The sequence below is a fragment of the Sceloporus undulatus genome, chromosome 2 (assembly GCF_019175285.1).
Source record: "Sceloporus undulatus isolate JIND9_A2432 ecotype Alabama chromosome 2, SceUnd_v1.1, whole genome shotgun sequence".
NCBI classification, from domain to species: Eukaryota; Metazoa; Chordata; class Lepidosauria; order Squamata; family Phrynosomatidae; genus Sceloporus; species Sceloporus undulatus.
In genome coordinates this window covers 194,602,840-194,617,894 of record NC_056523.1, presented here as the reverse complement: position 1 = coordinate 194,617,894, position 15,055 = coordinate 194,602,840, and the positions used below count along the sequence as shown (strand labels likewise).

The 15,055-nt window shown below is 42.1% G+C and overlaps 2 protein-coding genes across 4 annotated transcripts in view; both read left to right on the top strand.

The window, feature by feature from the left end:
- ALKBH7 (alkB homolog 7) overlaps window positions 1-15,055 on the top strand; it is a 511,499-nt gene that overhangs the window by 262,874 nt on the left and 233,570 nt on the right. The window lies entirely within an intron of this gene.
- Window positions 3,203-15,055, top strand: part of IL27RA (interleukin 27 receptor subunit alpha) — a 40,844-nt gene continuing 28,991 nt past the window's right edge. For 2 of the 3 annotated variants that reach the window (XR_006102570.1, XM_042455726.1), the window contains exons 1-5: window positions 3,203-3,333; window positions 8,030-8,111; window positions 10,589-10,721; window positions 11,380-11,546; window positions 14,120-14,274. Coding sequence is in view for 2 of the 3 variants with exons in the window: in XM_042455726.1 (XP_042311660.1) it covers window positions 8,045-8,111; window positions 10,589-10,721; window positions 11,380-11,546; window positions 14,120-14,274 (522 nt within the window). In the remaining variant the exon portion in view is untranslated. The remainder of the gene's footprint in view (window positions 3,334-8,029; window positions 8,112-10,588; window positions 10,722-11,379; window positions 11,547-14,119; window positions 14,275-15,055) is intronic. The other variant, XM_042455727.1, reaches the window with a different exon arrangement.

The following is a 15,055-nucleotide window of genomic DNA, read 5'->3' as shown; positions in this document are numbered from 1 at the left end:
AAGAGTAGGAAAAAGTGAGCATGTTAATTCATTACCCATAGGAGGTTTCCACTGTCAAAATCACTCTTCAGTTCCTTCTTAATTTCCAGCAAAGGAAACAATAGGAGCACCCATGCTGCCCAATGTCCAACTATCAATTCTTGCCCATTGCACCCATGATGAGAAAGGCATGAGAACAAGAAATATGCTCCAGTCAGGGACGTAGCCGGGGGGGGGGGGTTCTGGGGGTCCGGACCCCCCCTTCAATTAGAAAAATGAATGGTGTGTGCTGCTGCGCCGCCGCACTCAAGCCCCATTATAATGGTGGCACTTAGTCTGGACCCCCCCCTTCCTAAAATCCTAGCTACGTCCCTGCTCCAGTCTTGTAATTTTAAACTCTGGACTTGATGGCCATATAGGGTTGCCATATCCCGCCGGGGGGTGGGACAATCCCGGTTTGGGCGGTGCCATCCCGGTCCGGTTTGGTGCCCAAACCGGGACGGCCCCGCCCACCGCGGCCACCTCAGCCCCCGCGGCGGCTCCAAGGCCTTGCTGAGGCCTGGGAGGGCTCTCCGTGGTTGGAGCTCCAGCCGCAGAGACGCTCCCTCCCGAGCCCCAGCGAGGCCAGGGAGGAGGAGGAGGAGGCCGCTTCCCACCGCGGCGATCGCTGCGATGAGGGGCGGCTTCCGCCTCCTTCCCGGCCTGGGAGCAGGCCGAGGCTTCCTCCCAGACCGGGAGGAGGAGGAGGCCGCTTCCCATCCGCGGCGATCGCCGCGATGAGGGGTGGCCCTCGCCCTCCTTCCTGGCCTGGGAGCAGGCTGAGGCTTCCTCCCAAGCCAGGAAGGAGGGGGGGGACAAGTTTTAAAAATGTAGGACCTTTTTTTTAAAATTTCCTGGCTAGGAAATTTTTTTAAAAAATCCTACATTTTAAAACCTTGTCCTACATTTCTCCTGGTTTGGAGGTCCCCAGCTATGGCAACCCTATGGCCATAGGCTTGGCTTCCCCCTCCAGCCTAAATACTCTGAAGGCCTCTGATCCCATCTGATCTTGGAAGCCACAAGCTACACTTCTCAGAATTCCATAGCATTGAGCCATGGCAGTTAAAGTGGTGTCAAAGCAGATTATTTCTGTGGTATGGATGCAGCCAGAGAGTTTCCATTAAGACTAGATAAGGATTCTCACAGGAGAGTTCAGTTCAATTAGTCCAGAGGGGATGTGATTCAGTCAGACTAAAAGGGAAATATAGGGCAATATACCCTTATACCAGTGCTTCTCAATTATTTTCCTTCATGCCTCCCCTAGGAAGAAGAAAACATTTTGCGCCCCCTGCGCGACTGTAAATAGTATCATTTGTCTATAAAATTGTTAAAAGTACACCTCCGCATAACACTGTATCTTGAGCCTCGTGCCCCCCCTGGGGGGCCCGCCCCACTATTTGAGAAGCACTGCCTTATACACACAACTGAGGAGTTTATCATATGAAGGAGATCGGGAGTTTATTCCATTAATATCCCGGACAAATCGCATAATTATGCATAACAATTTCACACAACGTCGCACAAAAACTGCCATTAAAGTAGTCACAAAGAAGCACTAACACATCTTTTTACTTTCGGGATTTCAGCATTTCTGATATAACTTTATTTGCATAATTGCTGTGATAATCATTAGCTCTTCATTACTCGTCATTTCTGCTTCATTTCCGGGAAGCTTTAAATGCGCTTTAATCTCTCTTCAATGTTGAAAATCAGCCCCAATGTGATCAACTCCCAGGTGACAAAAAAGACTAACCAGGAAATAATGAAACCATCTAGAAAATGATCATTCAGCAAAAAACATTGAAAAATAACCATAATGCAATATGGTAATGCAATGTTACATATGATTACTTTTCAATATTTTTGCTGTCTGATCATTTTCTAGATGGTTTATCTAGTTTCATTATTCCACTGGATGTTTAAATTGTATTATTGTAGTAAATGCAGGCAATTTATGAGTTTAATAACTTTTTGCATTATTGTTAAATAAGCATTCACAAGTATCAGACTTGTTGGTATTTCCACTGAGAGTGAGAGAATGGGGCAGAGAGTCTTTAAAAGCCTGCAATTGTGGTTTTTAATCTAACCACACTAAGACTGAAGTAATCTACATAAGATATTCTTTCTTAATTTTATTTAATAAAGTTACTGTTCATTTTATTTTATTTTATTTTAATAGGTGTCTCTGTTGAGTGAATTCTACAAGCTATAAAGAAAGGCAAGGACACTACCTAAACATTAAATTGATTTGTGGGACACTTAATAATACAGTGGGCCCTCCGCATTCACTGGGGGGCACAGTACTCCCATGAAAGTGGGGGGGGGGGGAACCACAATTTTAAAAAACCACAACATTTTTTTAACCTGAGTAAACACCTCTCTAGGAAAGTGGTGGAAACAACAGCTGCATCCACACAGCAGCAATAATCCAGTTTGACACCACGTTTAACTGCTATATAGCTCAATGCTATGGAATTCTGGAACTGTAGTTTGTTGTGGCACCAGCAGCCATAATCCAGCTTTAACTGCCATGTGCTCTCTGACAAAGAAGGTTAAATATCTCATTAAACTATAGATCCCAGGATTTGACAGCATAGAGCCATGGCATGTAAGTGATGTCCAGAATGGCCAGATGTCCTAACCATAAAGGAGGACAAGGGAGTGCCAAATGTGGGACATCTGAGAAAAATGTAGGACCTCAAAAGTCAAAACCGCCCATAGAAATATAAGTTCATGCTTCTGAGTCATGCTCAAAATGTCCTCCATTTTAGAATTCTTCTTGGGCAGAAGGCTGAAATGTAGGACATATCGGGGGACAGGACTGAATATTTATTTATTTATTTATAATGTGTAATTATATAATTATTAATGTCAGAATAAATTGTTTCAGCAGAGCGGATGCAGCCAATATTATTTCACTGCCAACTGCAGTTTCCAGAACTCCATTGCACTGAGCCATAGCAGTTAAAGTGGTGCCAAACCAGATTATGGCTGCAGTGTGGATGCAGCCAATATTGTTTCACTACAAATTGCAGACCCAGGACTCCACAGCATGGAGCCATGGCAATTAAAGCGGTGCCAAAGCAGACGATGGCTGCAGTGTGGATGCAGCCAATATTGAGTCACTGCAAGGAGGTGGGGACAAGAGAGCAGGAGGAGCCAGTCACTGGTGGTGTGTGAGAAGGGAAGGAAGGCAGACACAGCAAGCAGGCAGGATATGCTCTCAGCCTCCTCCTCTTCCTCCAGGCAAGAGAAGGGCCTTGCAGTGAAGTGGAGGCTGCATCCCCTGCCCTCCTTAGGGATGGAGGGAGGCAGGTGAGTAAGCTGGCTAGGGAAGACCCCTCTGGAAGGAGGACCAAGCAGGGAGGCAGGAGCAGCAAAAGTCCCCCACTCCCCATAGCCTCCTCTTCCTCCTCCTTTGGGGGAAGCTGCCTTGTGGGACCAGAGTGACCAGATGCCCTCTTTCTCCAGGCATCTGACCACATCCCCCTCTTATTCCGCTTTGACTGCTCTGGGATGTTGCATTCTGGGGTTTGTAGTTCAGTGAGGCCTAAGAGCTCTCTGGCTCAGAATTCTAGATGCTCCTCCTGAAACTGCAAATCCAAGAATGCCAAAACTGGAAGAGCAGCACTATAAGAGTGTAGTGCACTAAACTTTCCCCACTCCAGATTGTGAATCATTTACATGTCTTCCTTTGCCTCAAAGCTCTTATAAGTGCCTCTTGTAAATGCCTTGGCTTTGGAGAGCATATCCATTCAATTGTTCTTTCAGCGTACTTATCCGCATCACTTAATCTATATTCTGTTTAGTTGATTGTAAGATGCCTGTGTATTTTAAGAAATTTGAATAAAGGTTACTTTAAAAAAGAGATAGTCTGTAGTGCAGGAATCTAGATAGAATCCTAGAGTTGGAAGAGACCCCAAGGGCCATCCAGCCCAACCCTATTCTGCCATGCAGGAACTCACAGTCAAAGCATCCTTGACAGATGGCCATCCAGCCTCTGTTTAAAAACCTCCAAAGAAGGAGCCTCCACCATACTCTGAGGGAGTGTCTTCCACTGTTGAACAGCTCTTATTGTCAGGATGTTCCTCCTAATGTATGTCTTTTCCTCTAGTTAGAATCATAGAGTTGGAAGAGACCCCAAGGCCCACCCATTCCAACCCCATTCTGCCATGCAGGAATACACAGTCAAAGCATCCCCGACAGATGGCCATCCAGCCTCTGTTTAAAGACCTCCAAAGAAGGAGACTCCACTACACTCCAAGGGAGTGTGTTAAACTGTTGAACAGCCCTTACTGTCAGAAAGTTCCTCCTAATGTTGAGGTGGAATCTCTTTTCCTGTAGCTTGCATCCATTGTTCCAGGTCCTAGTCTCTGGAGCAGTGGAAAACAAGCTCGCGCCCTTCTCAGTGTGACACCCCTTAAAATACTTAAACAGGGCTATCATATCACCTCTTAACCTTCTCTTCCCCAGGCTAAACATCCCCAGATCCCTTAGTCGTTCCTCACAGGGATTCATGGTTTCATCATTTTAGTTGCCCTCCTTTGGACATGCTCCAGTTTCTCAACATCCTTTTTGAATTGTGGTGCCCAGAACTGGACACAGTATTCCAGGTGGGGCATGACCAGAGCAGAATAGAGTGGCACTATTACTTCCCTTGATCTAGGAAATGGAAATGGATGTCCTCCATTTCAGCCTTCTGTCCAGGAGAGATTCCAAAACACCCTCCTTTTTGAGCAGGACTAAGAAGCATGGGTTTGCACTTCCAGGATTGTTTTAAACTTTTTTTTTAAATGATGTAATGTCCTACCTTTTTCTTGATTGTCTTACATTTTTGTGGTAATGTAGTCTCCTCCCCCTCCTCTAGGGGAAATTGCCTTGTGGGATTAGAGTGACCAGACATCCTCCTTTTCCAGGATGTGTCCTTCATTTCCACCTTCCATCCTGGAGGAATTCCAAAACAGCATCCACTTTGTGCAGGACTAAGAGGCATGGATTTATATTGATGTGAATATTTTTAGCTTTTATTTTGTAGTGCCCTACATTTTTAGTGAATGTCCTCCTCCTCTTCTTGTGGGAGAAGCTGCCTCTGCAATCAGAGTGACCAGACATCCTCTTTTTCCAGGACATGCCCTCCATTTCAGCCTTTGGTCCGGGAGGAATTTCATTTTGAGCAAGACTAAGAAGCATGAATGTACATATATACAAGTCCTGGAAAAGGAGGACATCTGGTCACCCTGATCCCACAGGCAGCTTCCTCCAGGGGAGGAGGAAGAGGAGGGTATGGCATCGCAAAATGTAGGGCATTCAACAAAAAGATAAGATACTAGAAAATAAAAGTTGAAAATACTCAAATCAATGTAAATTCATGCTTCTTGGTCCTGCTCAAAATGAAATTCCTCCTGGGCAGAAGTTTGAAATGGAGGACATGTCCTGGAAAAGGAGGATGTCTGGCTACCCTGTGAACTGCCCTCCAGTCGACTTCAGCTGATGGCAACCCTGTGGATGACAACTGTCCAAGCCCCCTTGTCCTCCACTTAGGTTCTGCAGGCTCAGGCCCATGGGTTATGTCCAGCCATCTAGCAGGTAGTCCCTTTTTCTTAGTGTCTCCTTTCTACATCCCTCCACCTTTCCTAGCATCATTGTCTTTTACAATGAGTCAAGCTTTTTCATGATGTGGTCAAAGTATGACAGCCTCATTTTAGTCTTCCTGGCTTCTAGGGAGAGAGTTCAGGCTTAATCTGTTCTAAAATCCATTTGAACAAAAGAACTACAAAGGTAGACTGGGAAGACAAACAGCAGAATTCGAATTCATCCATAAATTACAGTCCCTCAGCAATGGATTAAACAAGGATAATAGTTTCCTGGCCCCCTACACACATTTCGACACTATCTTCCCCCATACTCATGAGGGCATCCTATACTCATCTATTCTCCCCACCTGCAGGCTAGTTTCCAAGGCCAAGCTGGTCTTGCCATAGCCAATGGCTATGTCTTTATCCACAAATGACCATCATTAAAACTGGACTTGCTACTTCATTTCCATACACAAAAGATTTTGAATTTGAATTTACATTCTCACATACCAATGGTATATATATACTGTATGTCTGTCCCTGGTTTCCACGCCATCAAAAGCATCTGAAGAAGTAGACTTAAATTTTCTGAAAGATCATGCTGCCAACTTCTTTCTTTCAGTTACGTAGTCTCAAAGGTGCTACAAGATCTCTCTAGATACTGATTCTACAGACGAACATGGCTATATCTTTGAATTTTACCATTTATGTGTCTTATTAGAGGTCCACCATATCCTCAGCTGTTTGTTGTTCATTGTTAACTATCCTCCAGTGAGTCCCAAATCATGGCGACCCTGTGGATGAGACATCTCCAAGACCCCCATCCTCCACCACTCTGCTCAAGTCTTGTAGATTCATGCTCCTGACCTCCCTGATTGAGCCTATCCTTTTGGCAGCTCTCCTACTGCCTTCCACCTTTCTGTCTTCTCCTGCAGTAAGAGACCTTGATAGCCTTCCAACAGGACTGCAAGGCATCTTCTGGAACCATTTGCCCTTCTTCAGTGGTACAGTTATATGGGATGATTTCTAAATATGTTGTCCTTGAACATTACACAAGACAACTGTGGTCGGAATGAGGGCCAGTTTTTGCCCCAGAACCCTCCAAGGGCTGCACAGAGTACAAAAATGCAAACATATGAAGAATTTGCTAGATTTGCACTTCTGGTTCTGAAAAATGAGTATTTTTAATGTTTCACAGTGCTGAGGACAGGGGCTACAACCTATGGGAGGATAGGCTGGCCCTCTCTCTGCTTTCCTTTCACCAGCAGGCAAAGATATTTTTGTTTAATGTTGTTCATTGTTGTAGTGTGTTTTCAAGTCATTTCCAATTTATGGGCTGGCAAACTTAAGGTGACCTTATCATGGGGCTTTCTGGGGCTGAGAGTGTGTGACTCACCATGGCTCAGTGCGGAATCGAGCAGGGACTGGTCTCCAGAGTCATAGTCCAATGTTCAAATGACTACCATACACCACCCTGTTTCTCTTATGCTCTTTTGTTTAAGCAAGCTTTTAATGTGTAAACAGGGAAGCTTCTTATCGGAATGTCTTTAATTTATTTATTTTTTAAAAACTTTTGTATGTCTTTTAAAGGATTTTATACTGTTTAATGTGGGGATTTTTAATTGTTTTACATATTTATGGTTAAGGTGTTTTTAAATTAATTCTCTTTGGAAAGTGACTTGAGCCCCATTCTTGAGTGAAATGTGATATACAAACGAAATAAATAAATAGATAAATAAATTATAAAAGGTGCAACTTCCAGACACCCCCCCCCCCACAAGCCAGCATAGCCCAGCTTTATCCTCCCACCCAAAAAATAATTTGTCCAATCACTTTACTACAGCTAGCTAAATAAATTGGAAGGATTCTTTGAACAATCACATTAAGTGAAATCAAAGGCTTTCACGGATGGCATCCATAGTTTTTTGTGGGTTTTTCGGGCTTTGTGGCCATGTTCTAAAAGAGTTTATTCCTGACATTTCGCCAGCATCTGTGGCTGGCATCTTCAGAGAATGCCATTAAGGATTTTCTAACCAGGGTTTACACTAACCATGGTAAAGTATTATAACTGGCTCAGTAATTCATTGTTGTTTTTTGTTCCTGTCCCATCTTTACTCAATAGTAGCATACATGGTTGTCTTTTCCTCCACTTGTTTTATCCTCAAAATAGCCTGTGAAGTGGATGAGGCTGAGTGATAACTGGTCCAAGGACAACCATGAGTACCATTATTACTTAGTAGAGTTTGAAACCTAACTCCCAATCCAGAATTCTTTCAACCACACTGCATTGACTTCCTTGTACCAGGTTCAGTTAAGTTCAGTACGGACTGGAGACCTGATAATCATTATAGTACGTATGGGTGAACTAGGAGGCCTGGAATTCAGTGTTATTTGGTTTTATCTTTTGCTCTATTCTTTTCTGTCTTTTCATGCAGGACATAGCTGGCGCCATGGGAAGTAAACTGAGTATGGCATGCATGTTGCTTCTAGCATTAAAAGTTTCTGGCCTGAAAAAAGGTAAGGACATTCATCGCTTCCTTCAAACTGTCAAATTGAATTAATTCTGCAGTGTGGTGGTAGCTTGGTTCTCCCAGCAGTTGTAACTTATCATCTTCTGGACCTCCTACCCAGGTTGGGTGTGAGAGCCAGTGAATTGTAGTGATTCCATTTCTGGCTGTCTGGCAGTCCTAGAAGGAAATGCGAGGTTTTGTTTTTTTTTAACTTTAGTACAAAGGTCCCATGTGTATGAATAGTAGCAGAACTGGTTCTGTCATTGGCAGACTGAGCCTAACAGATTTTGGGGAGTGGATATTGGAGAGCAACAGTGAGATGTTGGAAAACAAAGCCCCATAAACCGTGTGGCCTGCAACAGGCCCTAAGGTAGCCCACTGCAGTCAGGTGCAGGAGTGCGCTCTGCTTCCTTGCCAGGATTGAAATCAATTTCAGTTGTCATTCTGATCAGCAATTATAAATGGAATTGGGTAAGAAACTTACATTTTGCTATCCTCCCAGGGAATAAAATATTTTAAGCCAGACTTTGCCTTCTGTAGTTTCCCACAATAAACATAAAGAAATAACGTATGGATGGTATAACATAAGTTTTACATGCTAATTTACATGCAGTTCTGGTTGGACAGGGTATCCAATTGTCTCTTTCTCTTCTACCACATCATAGCCTTTTTTGAAAAAGGCTTACATGATCACCAGATTTCATGGATGCCTTCAGGGCTTTGTTAATCTGCAGCTAATAATGGCATCCGGAGTTGGTGAGGGGGGAAGGCAGGGAGACTAGACACTCTTGCATAACCACAAGACCAAAGGAAGCCAGGGTATGTGTGAGAAGAGCTGTACTCAGTTGCTGCTGCATGAGTCTTGTTGCTTCCCCTCTCAAAAAAGGTTTTTAAAAGCAACTGGAAATATTTGCTCAATAGCTTGCAGCATATCTCAGAGCAAATAGCTGGAGAAGGGGAAAGCAATTAATCAAGGGACTTGTTTAGAACATATTAGCTCTAATTCTTCTTTCTCATTGTGGTGTCATGAACCATGTCTGGAGTTTATGTTTGAAGCTGTCAGGAGAAGTTGTTTATGGGTGGTTAAAATACGTGGATAGATGGGAATTGGAGAGAGCATGGACTTGTTGAAGGGTTGGAATTTGGTCAGCTGAGAGTTGGAATAGGGAATCAAAATGGAATGAAGAAGATTTGCCTAGGTTTGTTTGAGTTGAGGAACCTTTCACCCTCCAGATATATTGGCCTCCAACTCCCATCAGCCCCACCCAGCATGGCCAACAGTAAGATATTGTGACCGCTGTAGTAAAAAACAACTGGAGGGCCAGGTATCTCCTGTTCTCAACCTGTACTTTAAATAGTTGTTAGTTCTAACTGCTTTCATCTCAGAATTCAGTTCATTGTGAATCTGTTTTCATTCACACTCTCTGATAAGTGTCAGTGAAATTTACTTTTAAGGAGATCCTGATATTTACACTCTGTTAGACTGTTTGCAAAAGGATCTTGTAGTACCTGGGACTAACTAAGCAAAGGATGTTGTAACATAGGCTTTCATAGACTTGGTCTACTTCCTCAGATTCATCTATACAGGTATTAGACTTTGAGGATGGCTTACAGCTGCCTTCCAGAACATCTGGAAGCCAAAGATTTCCTAGTCTTGCTTTCATCCTATTCACAATCATTTCTTCAGATCCTCAGATGATATTTTTAGGCGTTTATATTTCCTACAACAACTTTATTTGTTCATGTTATGAAGTCTTCAGACTGATAGGTTGATAAAGGTACAACTCTATTGGTCCTTTGCAGAAGAAGTTGGGAAATGATTTAAGTGTTTGTTTTTTGGACCACAACTCTCAGATAGCATTAGTTTAGGAGGTTCCAGAAAAAGGGTCCCTTTTTGATCTCCCAAAACCCAAAACAATGTCTAACACATTATGCCTATCCCAGGAGATTTGTTTCATCTAAATGAAAAATCAGCGATAGGCAAGCTGATAAATGCCAGAGGATATAGATGGTGACTTCCACAATTCTGGACTACTAGCCATGGTGCTGAGACTATGTGAGTTGTAGGTCAAAACATCCAGAGGACTCTAAGTTGCCTACTCATTACATGATATTAGGCGATATAGCTTAACATGTGTTACATGTCATCCTCATGGTGCATTGCGCATTGCCCCTCTCTCAACAAATGATATGTCCTGGGACCAGAAGCTGGTAGTGGTGGCCTGGGCTGATGTTCAGAGCTTGAATTTCCTTCTTCAACCCACAGCTCTGCCATGCATGCATTAAATGAAAATTAGCATACAGGTTTAGCTTTCAGCAGGTTACAGCCCTGCATACCCCGCAAAGCTCTTGCAGTGAGTGAGTGAGAGAGAGAGAAGCATATGAATATTGACAGCCCTGATCCTCTCCCATGGATTTGGAGAATATAATGGTTGTATTTACTGTGGTTTGGGTACTGATTTTAAAATATGTGTCTCTTCCCAGTTGATCCAGATGACTCCATAGTTCTGCAGTGCTACCAGTCCATACCCAGCAATGTTATGAACTGCAGCTGGTTTACTCACGATCCTGCACATGCTGATGCTATTCATGTTCTCCACTACCAGAGCCTAAAATTGTAAGCAAGCTATAGGTGCAAGTGAGCCCCTGTATTTTAACCATACACCTTGGGAGTTGGATTCTGAAGGGAAGTGGCTATTCACAAGAACAGCTTAGGCCAAGCTTTCAAGGCTGTGTATGTGCCAAAAAAGAAATGATGCAAATGCAAATGTCATGCAAATCACAACTTAATGATACATGCTATCCCTCTCCATTCCCAGTCACTCCAAATCCTAGTTTTTAAGGCAGATCGACACTTGCCAGCATACTCAGGGTTACTTCTGGCCCCAAAACTGCCCTGAATCCCCCCTTTTACCACTGCATTCAAGAGCAACACAAGGCACTTATCTACATACATGTTCTGTTGTGGCACCCTGCACCACTTGCACAAGTCACTCCCTCAGGTTGAAAATGAGGCATTGAGCATCAGTCACATGGCTTGGCGCTTCATTGTGACCTTAAAAGAAGTGACTCACCAGAGTGCTTTAATTTTTTCTGGAAAATCTGGAGCAAAAATAGGTCTTTTAAATGTGTTTAAGGCAGGGATGGCCCGGATTCAATGCAAAACTAACTTCACAACATGAAGATAGTCCATAGTTTGGATCTCAGATGAATTATTTACAATTTTTTATCTCTTTGTTTCTGTTTTCTTTTTCTTTATCTCTCTGTCTCTCTAGCCACCCTGGACAAACTCACTCATTGCAGTCTCAGAATAAACAGAATTGGTTGATTGTTGAACGACGTACGCTGACGCAGGGGGATGACTACAGCGTTTGGATAGAAGTTTGGAGTGCCGCTGGGAATATAACCTCCAAAAAGCTGAACTTCAGCCTAGATGATATAGGTTAGCCAATATACTAAGCACAGAGTATTTTAAGAAAGGGACTAGGCATTCTTCTAAATAAATACTAATATAACTTCTCATTCTAAAAATACTTCATACTTCCTTTGTATTGGTACAAGATTGAGTTGGTGCCTTTTTAGCATTGATGCCTGCCCTAGGTCCCATACTAAACAGCTGGATCTGTAAGCCAAAATTTTACGTTTTCCACTCTGCCCCTGCTTACAGTTTTACTACAGAGCATTATGGGAAGTGTAAAATGGTATCTCAAAATCACCCATTTCTGCTGCCAAGTAAACTCATGGCTAGGGACCCAATTGGAAGGTAAATTCTGCAAATAATCAATTTTACCTGCTTGTCCAAAAATTCAAGAACAGGCAACAAGACAGTTACTGCCAACAGAGCAGTTTCTATTACTGTGTGAAACTGAATTTAAAGGCCTGATTTCTAGGCTAGATAAATTTGTAATTTCAGTTATTTTTTCTAACAATCTAGGGATTAAATTAATCTGAGGAAAAGAATTGGGTATAACCATCCTTGATTCTGACTGGAAAAATATGTACTGTAGTTAAAAATGTTTGACTTCAAATATTAAAGATCAGTGTATAAAATTAATAAAACAGTGGTATTTAATCCTGAAAGTGTTTTCTATAGGCTTAGATTGATATTGTTGTCAATAATATGATGAACTGGCATCTTACCACATAGGTGGAGGTCATACCTATGAGTATTTCATTTCTGGAGTTTGGTATTTGCAGAAATCATTAAAATTACGTCACAAATAATGTCTCTTATCACTAGAATTCAGACTACTATTTATTTTACATAAAGCAAATGAGTCTCTTTCTGATAAAGAACTGATGTGTATTTGTGTTTGGCAGCCCTTCGAGAGATTGTGTATAACGGGAAAGGCTTAAATGCCCTGTCACTTTTTCAGTCACGCTGATGGAAAAATTCCATCATGCTGATGGAAAAATTAATTGAAAGGGTAACAGTTACTTAGAGATAACCAATACCACTCTGAATTCTGAACTAGGTGGTATATGTTTATTAGTTATGTAAATGAAAATACCAGTATCCCCCCCCCAACACCATCCTTGCATCTTGATTTTGGAAAGATCTTTGTGTCAGCTGAAGATGTTTGGCTAGGTGGCTAAGAATCACAAACTTACTACATCTTATTGTACTGGATCTCAGGTGAATTGTTTGCTGATTATATTTGTTTCTGGAAAATATTTAAAATACTGATTAAAAAAACAATATTGGAAGGGGCCTACTAGTAAATATTTCATCAATGGCCTACTGACACTTGGAGCAGGCCCTGTATCTGCCTGTTATAAGACAGTTTTTGGTATGGATCTCAGAAGCTACCACTTGGAAGTAGCTTTTTCCACTTGGGAGTAGCTACAATGCGGCTTTAGAGACTGTGCTTGGGTTCTCTGCAGTCCTGCTATGAAGTGTGGAATTCTAGGAATTTCAGCTTCAGTTATCAAATTCTTCAGAATATATGCTGCTTTTTTTAAAAAATGAGTCATGATAAGTAATCTGGATGGCTTCTGGTTTCTTCCATTTCATGCACCACACCTTCCCACCACCATCAACTTGCTCACATGTACTGCTTCTGATTTGTTCAGTTCTACATTTAGTTTTTTCAAAATGTTCAAGTGTGAGGTATGGAAGTCAAGAGTCCATAATCAGATGAAGTGGTACAAATACATCAAATTGTATTTCACATGTTTCCAGGCTCTGGGTTTTGAAAGAATTTGAAAATGTAATTTACTAGAAGTCATACTGTTTTTTGAGAATTTGCTAGGTACAGTGGGATCTTGTTATCTGCTGGGGTTTGGTTCCAGGATCCCCTGTAGATAACAAAATCCATCAATGCTCAAGTCAAATCAAGGTTTTCCATTTGGAATTTAAACTTTTTTTAAAAAAATTCAAGTCATGGATGCTTGAATCTATGCATAAAATATCCGTGGATAAGGAGGGCCAACTGTATATTCTTCTTTTTGTTAATAAGAACCAGTAGCTGGTTGAATGTCTAATATAGAATGTCTAAATTCTGTATTTGCCCTGCGCGATTGAGAACGGGATGAGCTTGGATTATGTTTCCAGATTCCTCAGCACCAACAGTTCAAAGGTGCCAATTTTTGGACCCTTTATATCTTACTATCTGGAGTATAGAAATTACTTTTTGGTTTATAATTTCCACAATCCCCTCTATTGGGATTACATATCCAAGAATCCTCCTGGAGGACTGAGAAGTTACAGCCTAAAAAGTAACTTTTCCAGCCTCTCTTTCCATCATCCCTCACCATTGGCCATGCTGACTAGCGCTGATGGGAATTACAGTTCAACAGCTTCTGGAGAACTAGACATACCCTGCCCTGCTATAATCCAAAAGCAAAGACGTCCATTTGCCTGATTTGCTGTGGGTGGAATGGGACTGATTTAATGTTGAATGTCAGGACACACTGGTCTTGTTCCAAGTCATTTTGGTTGAGGGATGTAATTAACTGGTTGAGATTCAAGTGCTGATGCCCGAGTCTTTCTGACCTTTGGTATTTTTTTTTCAGTGAAGCCCCCTCCTCCTATCCTGGACCCTGTGGAGCTAGATGCTTCTGGGGCTCTGGTGACCTGGAAGAACCCTCTGTGGTCTGCCTCTGTTGGTCATCATCCTCTCAGCTGTGCTCTTCGATACAAAGCATCCACAGACCATGATTGGACCTATGTAAGTTGTGAGTTAATATGTGAGAAGTTGTTTTAGGTGTCATGTCTGTTTCCACATCCCATCAACTCCTACCTGACTTATGAGAAGCAGCTGCTTAATGTCTATTAACAGGACATTTTCTGGAATGGCCTCATCCTCACGGAATGCCCCACTATGGGAGGTTCTCATGACTTCCTCTTTGTTACTGTTTTTAAACATGCTGGAAAGACATGGATCTTCCATTCTGCTTTGAAATAAATGGATGCACATTTTTACTTTGTAATTTTTAGTGCTATTTTAAATGTTTTATGAGGCTGCTTTATTTACATTTTATATTGTAATGTTCCAACAACTTGAAAGGGGGTTGAAAAAGATTAAATGATTAAATAAACACCATTTGGTATATGACACCCAACAAACTCAGCAGATCTAAAGGGCAACTCTCACAAGGGCATCATAGCTAATAGTGTCTCTCTCTGATCAATGTACCTATTGGATGGTGCATATTTTCAGACACCTTTAGGTCACAATGATGCCCCAAAGCTGCAATGCTTTGGGAAGGATGTGTTAGAAGTGGAATTGGCATGAGAACATCCTTGATTTATCTTGTTTATCTCTCTATGCTCCCTTGGTCAGTGTGATTCAAAGGACATCATTTCCTATCTCCTTCCCATCTCTCTTAAAGGTTAAGAGCTGTGTTTGTGACTCTTTGTTTCCTCTTCTTCCTGTCCTTTGGTCTGGGATGGAAGTAGGCACAAAGCTTTGCTTCAAAAATGCCTCCTCCTCTTGCTATCATTCATAA